The sequence below is a fragment of the Trichosurus vulpecula genome, chromosome 5 (genome assembly GCF_011100635.1).
Source record: "Trichosurus vulpecula isolate mTriVul1 chromosome 5, mTriVul1.pri, whole genome shotgun sequence".
NCBI classification, from domain to species: domain Eukaryota; kingdom Metazoa; phylum Chordata; class Mammalia; order Diprotodontia; family Phalangeridae; genus Trichosurus; species Trichosurus vulpecula.
In genome coordinates, this window is record NC_050577.1 from 182,072,092 (window position 1) to 182,088,060 (window position 15,969).

Consider the following 15,969-nt stretch of genomic DNA (forward strand, 5'->3'; position numbering starts at 1 on the left):
CCAAAAGATTAATCCATAATTGCCGACCTGTCCAGAAGAGAAATATTTTTAGTGGAAAAAAACTCTAGATTGGGCATCAGACAATCTGAGTTTGAGCCCAATCTTCCTCATTTATTAGCTATGTGACCCTGAGAAAGTCATAAAAGCATAGATTCAGAGCTGGATGGAACCTTAGAAGTCATCTTATCATTTTATAGATGAGAAAACTGAGGCTCAACAAAAATAAGTGACTTGAACCTTTAAAGAAACACTGGCAGTAAGGAGCAGACTCTTTATTACTTTAATCCTCAGTTACTCACCTATAAAACAAAGAGAATGCTCTTATACTACCATCTCAGAGTTGTTAAAATGCTGAACTACTTAGTAATCAAATAATGTGAACTCAACTTAGTATTATTGTCAGCAAGTAAGGAAAAGTTGAAAATCAAGGATATTTACTAGAGTGGCACAGTATTAAGTCTAGAAGGCTCCATACTTGAAAAAACTAGGCCCAGAATAAAACAGGAAGCCAATAAACAAAATGATTACATTGGTTTAAATATAGGCTACTTCCAAATGTGATCTAAACCCCTACAGTAATTTATCTCTTGAAAAAGGAAAAATAAGATCAGTACACAATAAAAAGTACTGATTTTAAATGGTCTGTTACTTATGTAGACTTTTAATGTTTGCAAAAGCTCTTCTATACCTACACATAAAAATGTGTATATATAAATCTCAGGATACTTTGAAGGGGGTGGTAAGGTTATTCCCATTTTACAGAATATGAAACGAAGGTTAAGAAGTTAAATACCTTGAATCAGAATCATACAGATGAGCAGCCAATGTGAGGTTTGAATCTAGGCTATCCTGACTCCAAGTCCAATAATTTGCTATCACTGTATACCATGTTGACTTTCTCTCAAGAGCTAACCACATTACTTCCTACTCAAGAAGCTTCAGAATAAAATACAAACTGCTACTTCAAGTATCTCCCAATCTGGTTCTTGTCTATCCTTAAAGACAAATTTCATAGTACATTCCTATCACAAAATCTATATTCTGACCAAACCATCCTTGCTATTCCCTGTACATGACCTTCTGCTGTCTGCCTCAGTGTCCTTCCACAGGTGATTGTCCTCCCATGCATACAATATTCTCCTTCCTCCCTTCTTGGAATCCGTAGATCCATTCAAGGCTCACTTTAAGTATTTCCTTCTATACGAGGCCTTTTCTGATTCCCCTAATTATTAATGACTTCACTTATGAAATTACTTTGTCTTTACATATACTTTGAAATTATGTTCTGTATGCATGCTGTTTCCCCTAGTAGAATGTAAGGTCCTTGAAGTCAGGAACCATTTCCATTTTTATCTTTCTATTCCCAGTTTTTAAGCACAGTGCGTGGCACACTGTAGGTACTTAATAAATATTTGTTGAAATAAATTACAGGCCATACTTTAGTTTTACACAAAATGGAAATGGTAATATATTTAGACCAACATGGCATTTCTCATTTCTTTTGTATTTATATTATTCTTTAATCTATCATATGAGAGTGCCTCCTACACTCCCTAAACTTCTTTGTCATTATTTTGTACCTATACTTCTATTGGTAGATGTCGTCTCCTCTAACATAATGTTAAGTTCCTTGAAAGAACTACTTCACTAATGCCCTTGTGTTCCCCAGCACAGAGCAGTTACTGATTGGTTCTCCTTTTCATCATACCACTTTAACCACTCTAATTTAAGCTCAATCTTCATGCCTAGGAGAGATCAAGATAGTATCATTTAGCAGAAAAAACACAGGACTCAAAGTCATAAGAGTTGGAGTTCTGGCTCTGATGCTTCCCCACAAATAACTGTAGTAAAGTGTCCTAATATTCAGTTCCCCAACTGTAACCTGGTAATGATAATAATATATGAGCTGTACTACAGAGTCTATTTGTGAGGAAAGTGCTTTGTAAACCTTAAAAGCTTTATATAAATGCAAACTATTACTGTACTTACCCTGAGAGCCACACGCCTAGTCTAGACCTCTACTTGAGGGCAGAGCCAAGTCTACATGGTGGCAATTATTTACCGGTGGCAATTATTTACCATTGCCAGCATTCAGATCCTGGGCTCAGTCTTCATCACTATTCCAAAGTCCTTTTCTTATACCAGAAAAATTCAACATGCATGTTCATGTTCTCACAAACATCATAATCTCTTAGTTTCTCCAACTCACCAATACACGACATCATACTCCTCCACTCCACCTCAGCCACACATCAGGATAGTTAAGCTGCTTGATCTCACCGCCACCCTCAAGTGTTCCATTTCTAAAACCATAAAGTCTGTAATTCTGTTGTCAGATCATAACTTTATTCCATCTCTTTCTCTGCCTTGATACTCCCTAAACCAAGGATGGGGAACCTATGTCCTTGAGGCCACATGTGGCCTTCTAGGTCCTTGGGTGTGGCCTTTTGACTGAGTCCAAATTTTACAAAACAAATTGAGGGGATTTATTCTGTGAAGTTTGGATTCATTCAAGGGCTGCACTTGAGGATCTAAAGGGCTACAAGCTGCAGGTTCTCCACCCCCGCCCTAAACCTATTTTTAATCCCCACTGGGAACTCTATTCCTTCTACACCTCATGACTCTTTCAAGTCATTACCCCTGCTGACTTATCTTTCTCCACCTCTCAATCCTGACCCTACAATTCAGGGCTTTTAAACCAGGGGTTTCGACCCCACAGTTTAAGAAACAGTTCATCAGTTCAAATCATAACTGTCCTCTATCCTCAAATCCCTTAACCCCTCAATCTATAACAGCTCATGCATGCCCTGCAAACTGATCCACATCTGACACTCTTCCTCACGTACTACTAAACAACTAGAGGAAACCATGCCACCAAGTTGTCTAGGTCCATCAAAATTTGTTCTTGAATCTCACCTGGGCCTTCACTGTAACAAAGCAATCCTTTCATTCCTCTCGAATTGATTCTCTACCCCACTCACTGCAGTGGCTGTTTGAAAACTCCCCCAAGTCTCTCACACAATTTCTTCCTTCAACCTGCACCATGAGGACCTCTCTTTACCTTTTACTGAGAAAGTAAGAGCTTCCTCTTCTGACCTTGTGTCTCCAAACTCCTACTTGTCTAAGCCCTTCCCAATCTTCCTCCAACCTATCTCTGTTGATGCATTTTTCATTATTTCACCTCACACACTCTTTATGACAGCCACACTAACCTACTGACAATACCCTATATTCAACATTCCATCTTCTGTCTTCGATACCTTTGCGGAGCATATCCCTCATGTTTGGAATGATTTCTCATTTCATCGAGGCTGAATTCCACTCAAGGCTCAGATCAAGATCATTTCCTAACGGAAATCTTTTCTGTTCCCTCTCCTCTTGCTCATCCCTGCATCACCACCCTCCCCCTTTGTTATGACCCGCCCCCCCATCCACTCCAACTAAAATTACTTGGCAATTGTTTTGCATATGTTTTGTATTTACTTATCTGTGTATATGCTGTTTCCTCCTAATAAGTTCCTTGAGGGTGAGGACTACTCTGATTTTTTTTGCTTTTTAATCCCTGGAATCTTACATATTACCTGGCACAAACTAGGTGCTTAATAATTGCTTGCTTTGGTCTCATGGCTACTACTTTCTTAATGTTAATCTCTAAATCTATCACATAGCAGATAACAAATGATTAAGAATGTTATAAGGTACTCAGTTTAAGGGACAACTTTTGTAAAGCAGTGGAGTTGGGAGGGAATTAAAAATGTTTAAATACAGTTCTGTTGCTAGTTGTATTCTGGAAGCTTTACTGCTATATAAAATGATAAATAAGCAAAAGTATTAATCTAGAGTCTTCTGCTTGTGGGAGAGAAAAATGGTCTCATGCCACTGATCTTCAGATCTTTCCTAAAGGCAAAGCTTTAAGTATACCTTCAGAGAGGTCCCTAAAGGAAATTTTGTTTAAATATGAGCATTTTAGTATTATTTGACAAATAAACGGGATAAGAGGGTGTTTAAAAAAAAAGGGAAAACAACATTTTAGTACATAAGAAAAAGTATTCTGATTTTTTAGTTCACAGTTATACTTGATTTTTTAAAAGTTTGTTCTGTGGAAAGAATATGTAGCACAAGAAACTTGGAAAATAAAAATATGGAAAGGTTAAAATAAACCTCTATTTAGAAACAAATACTCACTTTTTTCAGTGAACTTGTAGTTAAAAATAAAGCTGAGTTTCCACTTCGAATGTAAGATGAAGTCCCCTTAATGTAAACTCTACTATGTAAAGTATGGGTTAACAGGCCTTGCACTAAATTTAAAAGATAAGACACTGCTTTCATTGCATACCAATGTTTTCATTTGCAAATAGCATTGAGATCCGGTCATTAGCATAATGCGTAATATATGTGTATTACAACTATTATACATAGCAAAATACAACTTTAAAGAACACTGTCAGGTTTTCATATACATGTGTGTATACATATATACGCATATATGTACACACACACACACGCACGCACGCACACACACATATTCATATTCCTGTTAGGAACAGCCCCCCCAAGTAAAACTGTAATTTTATTTTCCCATAAATACATAAAACTAGTTTATTATAACAGCTACAAGCATATTTTTAAAAGCTAAATATATGCCTCCTCCCCACAGAAAAAAACTCTCCTTCATGTTTGGAAGAAAGCAAGAGCCAAACAACTATTTTGAAAACTATGTGATATCAACTAACCTTGACAGTGTTCCTTTGATTTACTTAAAGTCATATAACTGAACATCTTTTAAACTTTTGGATTAGTACATTCCCAACTTAAAAATGACAAGAGATGGAAAGAAACATTTTTAAATTGGTGGTTTTTTGATATATGATTAATAATATCTTACCAGGAGGGATCCCTAGGTTGGCATTTTCCATAAATTTTTTCTTCTAAAATATTATTGCCAACTAAGAAACAAAGTAGCTATCTTCAAAGACATTCTTTTTAATTATAAAATGCAGCCAACTGCATCATTAGTCAATATAATGAAAATATGATCACAAGAGTTTCCTTTGCCCAAAACATTTTACTTTAAAACACTAACCCCAAACCACTTGGTCCAAACTATATAATACAACTAAGTCTTAGAAGTTTGATATTCAAACTTCCAAACTAGTTTTTAAAATACAAATATTCTAGGAGTTAGTTTCTATGACAAAGTATAAGCAACACCCAAAATATCCTACCTCCAAGAAGTATATTGTCTACCTCACAAATACCTCAAAGAAAAAAAAAACTATCAAACATCTTTAATGAGAATATGCCCATACACTTCAGAAGACGGGAATAAAATGATCAAGTGCAAGAAGCATTAGTAAATTACTTCATCACTGAGGACTGTTCTCTGGCATCAAATTATCTGACAAGTCAGAATAAAAAACAGGAAACCTAGAGAAAAATTTGCTCCTAAGTCTACTGTCCTTCCCAATGTTGAAAATAAAAATCTATGAATTAATACTAGGCAACATTACACTAAGGAAAAAAGTTTTTTACAACCAGGAACACTTTTAAACCATGCATCCAACAAGTTTTACAACTAAATTTACAACATCAAAAATTTAAGTACCTCTTAAATTTAAAAAATGTGACAGTTTCTAAGATGCAAACTACTTAATAACTCAGTTCAATCCTGATCAACATATATACAAATATGGATAGAAATATGCTAATTAATCTCAGCTATATCCATTTATCAATGACATAAAACTTCATGTGTTTTATATCCATGCAGTTCAATTAAAATCAAGTGCATTGGTAGAGAGCCAATGAATCAGACTATAATGTAGGTAATTTTACTTACTGCTAGGTCAGATACCTACCTTGTTTCTCATTGTAGATTATATTCTTACACAACAGGTCATTGTGACAAAGCACAACTGGTGAGCCCAGGTTTGAAAGTATCTCCTTCATCCATGTCATCTCCTCCTGAAGAACATGGGGACTCGGCACATCTTTTAGGAACCTTTCATGTTTAAAAGATAATTTTAAATTATATCTTCTTTGTCCTTTTTCAAAATTTAATTTTTTTAAATAATCATAAAATTTATTATTGAATTAGCACTTTTTGTCTGAGCACATATGAAATTCTACTGGATAGTAGCTTGGCTACTCCTAAGATAAGTACAAAGGACAAGAAAACACAGTAGAAGTCAGTATGAAATACAGCATAATTATAAAATTATACTAGATGGGCTGGACTGTTTAGATGATGTAAATATCTATGAAACAGAAAATGTTTTAAATCCTACGACTTATGCTACATTTTGTCAGACATAATACAAAAGTGAAGATGGATAAAAGGTTAATAACAGCTTATGTTTATCCAGAGATATAAGGGTTCCAAAGTGTTTTATAAGATATCATATTTAAGCCTATTAACAACCCAGTAAAGAAAGTCCAGAATTCAGGTATTATTATCCCCAATTTATAGCTTGTCTCCAAAGTTATTGATCTTAAGGGATGAAGAAACTTTGGCTCAAGTAGATTACGTGACTTGTCCAACATACACACAGACACAGACACACACACGTTTCTGAAGATGTGAAAAATACCATAAAGGCCTTCATCAAAGTGACTCTAAAATAAATAAATATATAAAGTGACACAGAAAACATGTTTTAAAAAAATTGATTTTGCAAACCTTAGTGTCCTTCATTTAGGGCAACAATTAATTTCGTTATTTGCTGAATTTTAAAACTCCTGGCTTGTTTCTTATTCGTACTATATTTTGTATAAACAGTATGTCTCTACCCAACTCTAATACTTTTGAAAGAGAAAATCTTATTTCTTGCTTATCTTTGCTGCCATTGACCATAAAGGATGCTCCTGAAGCACTGAAACATAAATCCCTAAATGCACCTGTAGATTTAAATTCAATGTAAACTTCTGATTTAATGTTACTATTACTGTCATTAAAATATTGTATATTATAATCTATGTTCTAAAATTTTATCAACAAAAATAAAATACATAGAAAATGTGCCTTTCAGAAGAATTTTTTAATTCTAAAAATCATAAAGTCAACTGAAAACTAAAGAAATAGTTATGTATCACAATGACTGGGTACAGTCCCAGTAATTAAACCAATATGGAAAACTCTCTATACTTAAAAATCTTAATGTTCATGAAATACTGGTCATGACATTGTTACTTCCAGTACATTGTGGTATTGTATAGTAAGTCATGGCACCTAAGTTAACACGAATGATAATGCACCACATGTTGAAGGAAAATCTTAATGATAAAACAGAATAGATACGGGTTTCAGATTTCCTTACTGATGGGAATCTCAAGAACACATTCATCACTACCCCCCTACCAGCCTTTTCTTATTATTTAGGTCCCTTTGAGACCATCTAGTTCTCAGGAATTACCCCTGATTTTTCTTATATGCAAACGCAAAATCCTATACATATTTCCTCTGTAGGAAACCCAATACTTAATTTTGAAACTCTGCTACAGGAAGAATAATTTCCACAACTTTAAGTGCACCAGTTTTTACCTTTTATTAATATTTTCATCAGCAAATTCTGCGGGAATAAGAGAGAAGTATTTCCCCATCTTTAGCCATAGATTAGATTTGGGGATCCAGCCGTTGTGTGCATGTATAGCATGAATTTTGGCAAGGTGACGGGCAATTAACCTGTTTATAAACAAAACAAAATAAATTACATATAAGAATACAAGTTTAATAAACCTGAATCATTTATAGACCAGTTACCAAAATACCCATTGATATTAGGCTTTTTCAATATAATTATTAAATATTTGCACATACCCCATATGTTCTATGATAGGCTAAAGCCCTATAGTCACTTAATAGTAGTTATGGTGTACTGCTGCTTAAAAGTTAGAGACATATCTCATTACAAGTTAAAATTTTAAAAATTTAAAGCATTTATGGAAACAGGAATTTTTATTCATGAAAATCTGTTCAGCAATTTCAAAACAGTGTCTTGATACAAAGCCCACAAACAAGGATATAGACCCATAGATCAGGCCTGACTGCAAAGACAAAGTTCAGGGCTGCTGGAAAAATTAGCCTTCTTTAACTATGTCTAAGGTGGAGGTTGTAAGGAAGGCAACATGGTATTAGTGAAAAGAACAACGGAGCAAGAATCAGGAGACCAAAGTTTGAGTTCTGCTCTGCCATTAAGTTGCTATATATATATATGTTAAGGGGTATATGGAGTGTTCAGGGAGGGCTAGCACGTCCAGTCTGAGGGCTTGCTAAGTAAGCCCTTTTCAGGGCTGCTCATCCACCTCTGCTGTCCACCTTTCACCCAACTCTCACCTTTGGCTCCCAGAAGCTGTAGCCTATGTGCAGCAGCCACACCCCAGTAAAACAGTCTTGGCAGACAGGCTAAATTAGCTTAACTGACAGGCCTCAAACCTGTCAGTGAGTTAGAGGGATGTCTACCCCACGCATGCGAAGACTTTCCCTGGCAAAATGGGCAGATGAGAACAATGTGCTTTAGTAGCCATGAAAGTGGCTGAAGCAGGTGCTGTGGAGTGCTTAGAGCTTAGTCAGAAGATGCCAAGGTTCATCCGCTGCAACCTGGACCATCGCCAGTCATCCTGACTTTTGTCTTGCCACTAAGACTTTGATGACTCTGGAAGACAGAGGCTGATGACTTTGTATGACTCTACCTCACTTAAATACATTTCTTGTGCAAGTCAAGACATCACCCTGTGATGGTCCCCTCTGAAAATGAAGGATGAACAACAATATAATCTTAAGCAAATCATGAAAGAGCTGCGGGGCCTTAATTTCCTCAACTCTCAAAAAGAGGATTAACTAGATGATCTCAAAGATTCTATGATAGTAATATAACTTTTAGATGTTTCTCAAAGGTACAACTTGAAATTTAAAAGATCCTTCTGAGCTGAGTCACTGTGACTAAAAGGCAGAAAAGGCCAAACAGAAAATTTTAAACTTCACTTCTACATCATTTCAAAATTAGCTACTTTAAGTGAATCTCACATTTTGAACATCACAGATTTTCAGTAACACACACTAAAAATGTTTAATTCACAATATTACATATTGCCACAAATATGGAAGGACCAAATACAGACTAGTAAAGAGGAAAACTGTCATCTCGTCCTCCAATGTTTGTGATTAATGTAAGCAGACTATCACGAACATCCTTTGCAGGATGAAAAACTAGAGAAATTATGTGAAGAGAAAGAGTCCCCGAACTGAGTCAGGATTAACCTTGATATTTAGTAATGTCTATGTGAAAATGAACCAAAGTGAAGGGAAGAAGGTGAAAAATGTTAGGACATATGATTCAAGATTAAAAAATGAAAAAGGTAAAAAAAAAAAAAAAGCCCCCAAGAAGCATCACTCCTATCTATTATGAATATTTACTTTTTTCAAGGAGTGAGCTGGAATGCACTAGATGTGGCAAGTACCTAACAATACCATAAAAAATGGCTAAAAGAGAACAGCTAGACAAAAATATTTATAGCAGCTCTTTTTGTGGTGGCAAAGAACTGGAAATCGAGGGCATGATCATCAACTGGAGGAACGGATGAAAAGTTATAGCCTATGATTAGGTTGGAGTACTATAAGAAATGGTAAGGGACAGGGGTAGGGAAGGTTCAGGTAAACATGGCAAGACCTATATATACATCTGATGCAAAGTGAAGTGAGAAGAACTGGGAGATCATTGTGCCCAGTAACACTGTGCCCAATGATATAACGATAATCAACTGTGGAAGACTTGGCCACTCTGATCAATAACAGTGATCCAAAAAAATTCCAAACGTCACATGATGAAAAAATGCTATCGACCTCCAGAAAGAGAACTGATAAACTGAGTGCAAAATGAAGTATAATTTTCTCACTTTATTTTTCTTGCTTTTTATGGAAATATGGCAAATAGGGAAAAGTTTTGTATCATTTCACATGTATAATTGATATCTTATTGCTTGCTTTCTCAGTGAGTGTGGAAGGGAGGGAATTTGGAATTCAAAATTTTAAAAGAATGTCAAAAAATAAAAAGTTGGTTTTTTTTAAATAGGGAGAAATAAAAAGAAATTTCAAAATCAGCTCTGTGAAGTCAGATCATCAACTTGGTAAAGCAAAGGTAAAAATCAAAACAAATTAGAATCTTGCCTAAGACTAGAGAAAATATGAGAACTACTAACTGGCCCTCTATTCTCAAGCAGAAAAACTAACAAGAACAAAACAAAAACAAAAAACCCTATGATCTGGCTCTGAAAATTTTCAAGTGGTTATCTAGAGACAATAAGATTTTTACCACAAGCACAATTCAGTTAAAGTACATCACCTGCAGCAAAAAAAAAAAAAGCACATTCTTTCAAAACCCTAATTTATAAGGCTTTGCTGATTTATAACTTATAATAACTTGGATAAGGCTAGGTTGAAGTATATATTTTCATGACATGAAAAAAGGATGTGTCAGGAAACTAAATGATAAGATTGCAAGAGTGTTTAGCCTACACGAAAGAACAAAAATGCCTTTCTCCTCCCTCACCAACATGCCTTGCTCCATAGCCCTTCATTAAAGTAAATCCCGCAAGATGTTACGATTTTTTATAAGTCATTAAAATATAATATAGGAGCATACATGAATGAATGAATTAATGAATGAATGATTGAACAGGCATTTTATCATGTGTTTACTATGCACTAAGCACTGGGGATACAAATGGAAGACGGTCCCTGCTCTCAAGGAACCCATCGTCTAATGGGAGAAGACAACACACATACACACAGGAGAGTTAAACTACAGAGTAGCTGAAAAGAACTAAAAGTCCTAAAGGTTCAGTTAATGGGGTATCTGCCCCATAGAAACAGCCTGCCACTACTGGAAAGGGGGAAATAGGTATACAGGTCGGAAGGGAGAGGGGATTATAGGATGGTGATTCAATGCCCAGCTAGGAGAGCAAAAGGGTAAAGGGTCATTGGCAGAAAGATTGTGAGAATGGATGTCAGTTTTGGCTGGGAATTAAGTTAATAACACTATTATTTGGAATGGGGTTTAAAAATCTCTTCCCCCTCAGTTTCCTCTAGGAAAAAAAAAGGGTACAGAATTAAATGTTTTCCAAAATACCTTTCAGATTTAAATCCTATGATCCCATAATTCAGATTTTTTTTTTGCTAATGCAAGCTAGCCTTCCCGCTAATTAGTCTTAACCAGGAAAGTTTTAGTGTACTATCAAATTCATACCTAGACAAAAATGCTGCTTAGAAATAAATGCTTAGCTAAAGAAAAAAAATATGAAAAAAATTGAGGACCTTTGGAATTAATATAAAAACAGCTTCTCTTATTTTTAATTAAACTTTGACCTGAATTTCTGGTGACATTCAAGCTTTAAAAGAAAGCACTGGGGGGGGTGCCAAAAAATTTGTTTTTTAACCATCTTCAAAGTTTTATAAAATTATGCCATGACTTTGTGGCACTAATTTGTTCTGAGAATTTTCATTCTACTATCAAAGTTAATCATAAGCATTAGGGCTAGTACAATCAAAGCTGAAATGAAAAAAAGATTAATTAAAATAGTCTGATTTTAAAAGTATATTCTTAACTATGATCACAAATGACCTGAAGCTATGGATGAATAGGCTAACTCCAAGCTCAGTAATCCTTTCTGCACTGACAAATATATTGTGCTTGGATTGGTTTGAGGCCACAAGCCATTATCTATAAACCGATAAGCTTTTATTAGCCGGTACTATGTGCCATGCACTGTGCTGAGTGCCATGGACAAAGACAGTGAATCCTTGGCTCCTCAAGCAGCTTAGTGAAGCACTAGCTCAATAACTGTTTCTTGGGAGATCACAGCTTAAGTCAAACACTTACGTAGGAAATTTTATAACAGCTCAAAAGAAAACATGTATGTGAAGATGGTAACAAGTGTATCTTAAAAATAAAATCTTATCTACATTAAACTACTGTGCAAAACAACACAAAAGGGGAACTGAATGGTGTCTATGCAACTTTCTTTCCTACTACCTAGAACATTTCCATTTATATGGAACACAAAAAGAAATTTATACATAAAACCATGAATCTCCATACATCTTCTTTTAAAAAAATAGATATAATAAATCCCACAATTTATTTTCAAAACTCCCTCAGTTCTCTTCCAGGCATTTAAAAAAAGTGTTTCACAAATGTCTTGGGTTTTCTTTTTTTTTATTCACTGTTGCTAACCTGTTCTTAAACCCTCAACCCCATCTTCCAATAAAAAAGAGTAAGCACAGTTAAGCAAAATGAATCCACACAGTGGCCATGTCCAAAAATGTGTCTCTTTCTGCACCTTGAGCCCATCACTTTTCTGTCAGGAAATAAAATGCTTCATCACAAATCCACTGGAGACATGGCTGGTCAGAACTCTTTCAAAGCAGTTTTTATGTCAACTTTGTTGACCTTGTATAAACCGTACTCCCAGTTCTTTCTGCTTACTTCACTCTACATCAGTTCAAGATTCTCTGCTTGATGTGTAAGTATTAGAATGCAGACTATTTCTATATCTTCCAGGTAGTATGGCCATATTATCATATCACTTTTCACTATTTGCATCTGAAAGCCTAAAACCTCTCATGACCACAAATACAAAATTAAAAAGACAAACAGCAAACCCAAACTTCTGGAACATATTAGACAAGTAAGCTTCACTTACCTGCTTAATAGTCCTATCATTATCCTAATTACCCCTCTCTTGAATACCATCAGTATCCTTATCATCAATATCATTCCTAAAATGTTAAGCAAGTGACCTGTAGACTACTCTAGATTTGTTTCTTCTAGGAGAGAGTACAATGAAACGATTATCTCCCTAGTCCTGGACAATATTATGCCCACTTCAATGTAGTCTAGGATCAAATTGGTTGTTTCTGGCATCCTCATGACATTATTTATTCTTTTATGGCACCTGCAGACCATCAAAGGTTATAAAGCCACACCTCCTTCCCATCTCTTATTTGTGTGGTTCATTTTTTCCCCCAAATGACAATACTATCTAAACTATCATCAATCAAACTATCAAAGGAGCATTTTATAGAGCTAAAAAAAATAAATAAATTTCACATAGAGGTAAAAAAGGTCAAAAATCTCAAGGGTAATAATTTTTTAAAAGTGGAAACAAAGGAGGAAGAGGAAAACGGGTCTATTAATACCTGATCCTAAGTTGTACTAGAAAGTGGAAATCATTAAAATGATTTGGTACTGATTAAAAATAAAGCAATCAATCAGTGGAAGAGATCAGGTACATATGATACAGAAACAAATTAACACAGTAGCATAGTGTTCAATAAACCTAAAGATCCCCAGTCACTAGGATAAGTGACAAAATTGCTAGTAAAACTTGACAAGAATTTGTTAGAAAAACAGGTTTAGACCATCACCTCATACCCCATACTAAGATAAGCACCAAATGAAAATGACCCAGACACAAAAGGTCACATCATAAACAAATTATTAAAAAAATAATTTTCAAATCTGTGTAAAGGGGAAGAATTTATGACTGAAAAAGGAAAAGCATCATAAAAGATAAATGAATAATTTTAATTATATAAAATTTAAACAACATTTTTAAACAAACAAATACAATGCAACTAAAATAAAAAGAGAAATAAGTGGGGGAAAAAATCTTTATAGCAAGTTTCTCTGATAAAGATCTCATTTCCAAGATATATAAGGAAGTAATTCAAATTTATAACAATCATTCCTCAATTGATAAATGGTCAAAGAATATGAACAAGTAGTTCTCAAGGAAAGAAATCCAAGCTAGCTATAAACTATGTGGAAAAAAGTTCGAAATCACTATTAGAGAAGTGTAAATTAAAATAACTCTGAGGTTACTGGCAAAGATGATAAACAGTCAAAAAGACAAAAAACAGGGCCATGGTAAAAGAGGCACACTGAATCAGTACTGGTGGAACTGTGAATTGATCTAACTTTCTAGAAAGCAATGTGGAACTATTTTGCACTGCATGATCTTTGGCAATCAGTGTGGAAATACTAAGTCTATATCCCAAAGAGATCTAAGAAAGGAAAAAGTCTTTTGTGTACAAAAATTTTTGAGACAGTTCCTTTTGTAGAGACAAAGAACTGCAAACTAAGAGAGTGCCTATCAATTTGGGAACAGCTAAATATGGCATATGAGTGTTACACAATACTATTAAGCAGTAAGAAATGATGAAAGAGAAGTTTTTTTTTTTCAGAGAAATCTATTAGACTTGTATGAACTGATACAGAGTTAAGTGAGTAGGACATGAAAAAAAAACTTTATTATAACAATGGCATAAAAATGAACAATTTTGAAAGACTTAAGAACTTTGGTAACACAAAAACCAACCATAATTCCAGAGGATACACAAGGAAGAATACTAACCACCACCAGACAGAGAGGTAACAATGAGGTGAGGGACTACTATGCAAAATGACACACACTTTTGAACACGGCCAATACAGAAATCTGTTTGTCTAGACTATGCATACTTGTTACAAGGCTATTTCTCTGACCCCATCTCCCACCCCCATTTTTCTGTGGGGGAGAAAAACTAAATGTTTAACCATGGAAAAAAAAAAAAGAACATAAGAAATGTCATACTAAAAGATCCACTAGATCACGGAGACAAGAGATAGGATATACTTCAGTGATTGAAGCAAACTATAGCCTGCAATCACAGTTGAGATTAGGTAGCTGTCTGGAGGAAACTTTTCCAATAATTCATCCTATAATATTAATTTGCAGACAACTCTTCTTAAAAAAAGAGGCTTTCTTATGTGTTATCAATTTAATAATTTTTAAATATCTATATGTCAAGCACTGTGTGAGGTGGTTCAGATACAAACACAAAACTGGAAAAAATCCCTGCCCCCAGGCAGCTTACATTTTTCTTGGGGAAGCAACATGTACATGGATCAACAAATACAAAGTAAATGGGGAGAAGAGAATTAACAACTATGGAAAGCAGTAAAGATCTTTTGTAGGGAATATTTGGCTGAAGCTAAAGATTCAAAGAAGCAGAGTTAAGGGGGAAGTGCCTTTCAAATATCAGGAGGAAGCTTATTCAAAGGCAGAGAAATGAAAGTTGGAAAGTTGTGCAGAGAGAACAGAAAATAGGCATGTCTGAATAGAGTATATGTAGGCAACAAACAGCTACTCAAGCTTCTTACACAGTTTGACTTTTTTAAGAGTATCAATTTGGCAGCTGAATTGAGGACAGACTGCAGAAGAGAGAGTGGAGGGCAGGGAAACCAATTAGAAAGCTATTGCAATGGCCCAGGTAACAGATAAAGAGCCACAGAAGAGTGGCAGTCATATGAAAAAAGGGAACACATATGAGAGATACCATTGAAGTACAACAAGTAAAACTTGGAAACTGCCTGGCTATGTGGAGCAAGAGAGAGTTAGCAGACAATTACTTCAAGATTATACACCTGAGTACAGTGGAAGGATGAGATAAGGGGGGCGGCAGGGAGATGTTGTGAGATAGAGATAACCGGTAATATTAGGTAATTCTGAAAAACTTAGCAAAGTCTTTTTGGCATGACTTGAAAGACCATTCAACACAATGACTAAACACAGTTCTAGGGGGCTCACGACGAAATATGCTTCCCACCTCCCAAAATAGTTGATAGACTCAGAACGCAAAAAGAGGAGCTTTTTTGGGGGGAAGGGGGAACATAGCTTATGCATGAATTTGTTTTGCTTAACAATATATACATATGTAGATACAGACATAGATATATTGCTTTCTCAATGGGGGATGAGGGGAGTGGAAGAGAGAGAATTCAGAGCTGAAAATAAAACTGAATTTTTAAAATACGAATTCTTTGGATATGATGAATGAAATGCCTATGCAAACATCTAGATGGAGATGTCCAGCAGGCAACTGGTGGGGCAGGACTGAAGTTCAGGAGATGATGGCTGGTCGAGTAGATCTAG

General features: G+C 35.3%; 1 protein-coding gene across 1 annotated transcript in view; it reads right to left on the bottom strand.

Annotated features, from left to right (window-relative positions):
- Positions 1–15,969, bottom strand: part of ETNK1 (ethanolamine kinase 1) — a 71,083-nt gene that overhangs the window by 23,862 nt on the left and 31,252 nt on the right. Inside the window, exons 3-4 of the mRNA XM_036758495.1 lie at positions 7,541–7,681; positions 5,859–6,001 (exon numbers count right to left, since the gene is read on the bottom strand). Of these exons, the coding sequence (XP_036614390.1) occupies positions 5,859–6,001; positions 7,541–7,681 (284 nt within the window). The remainder of the gene's footprint in view (positions 1–5,858; positions 6,002–7,540; positions 7,682–15,969) is intronic.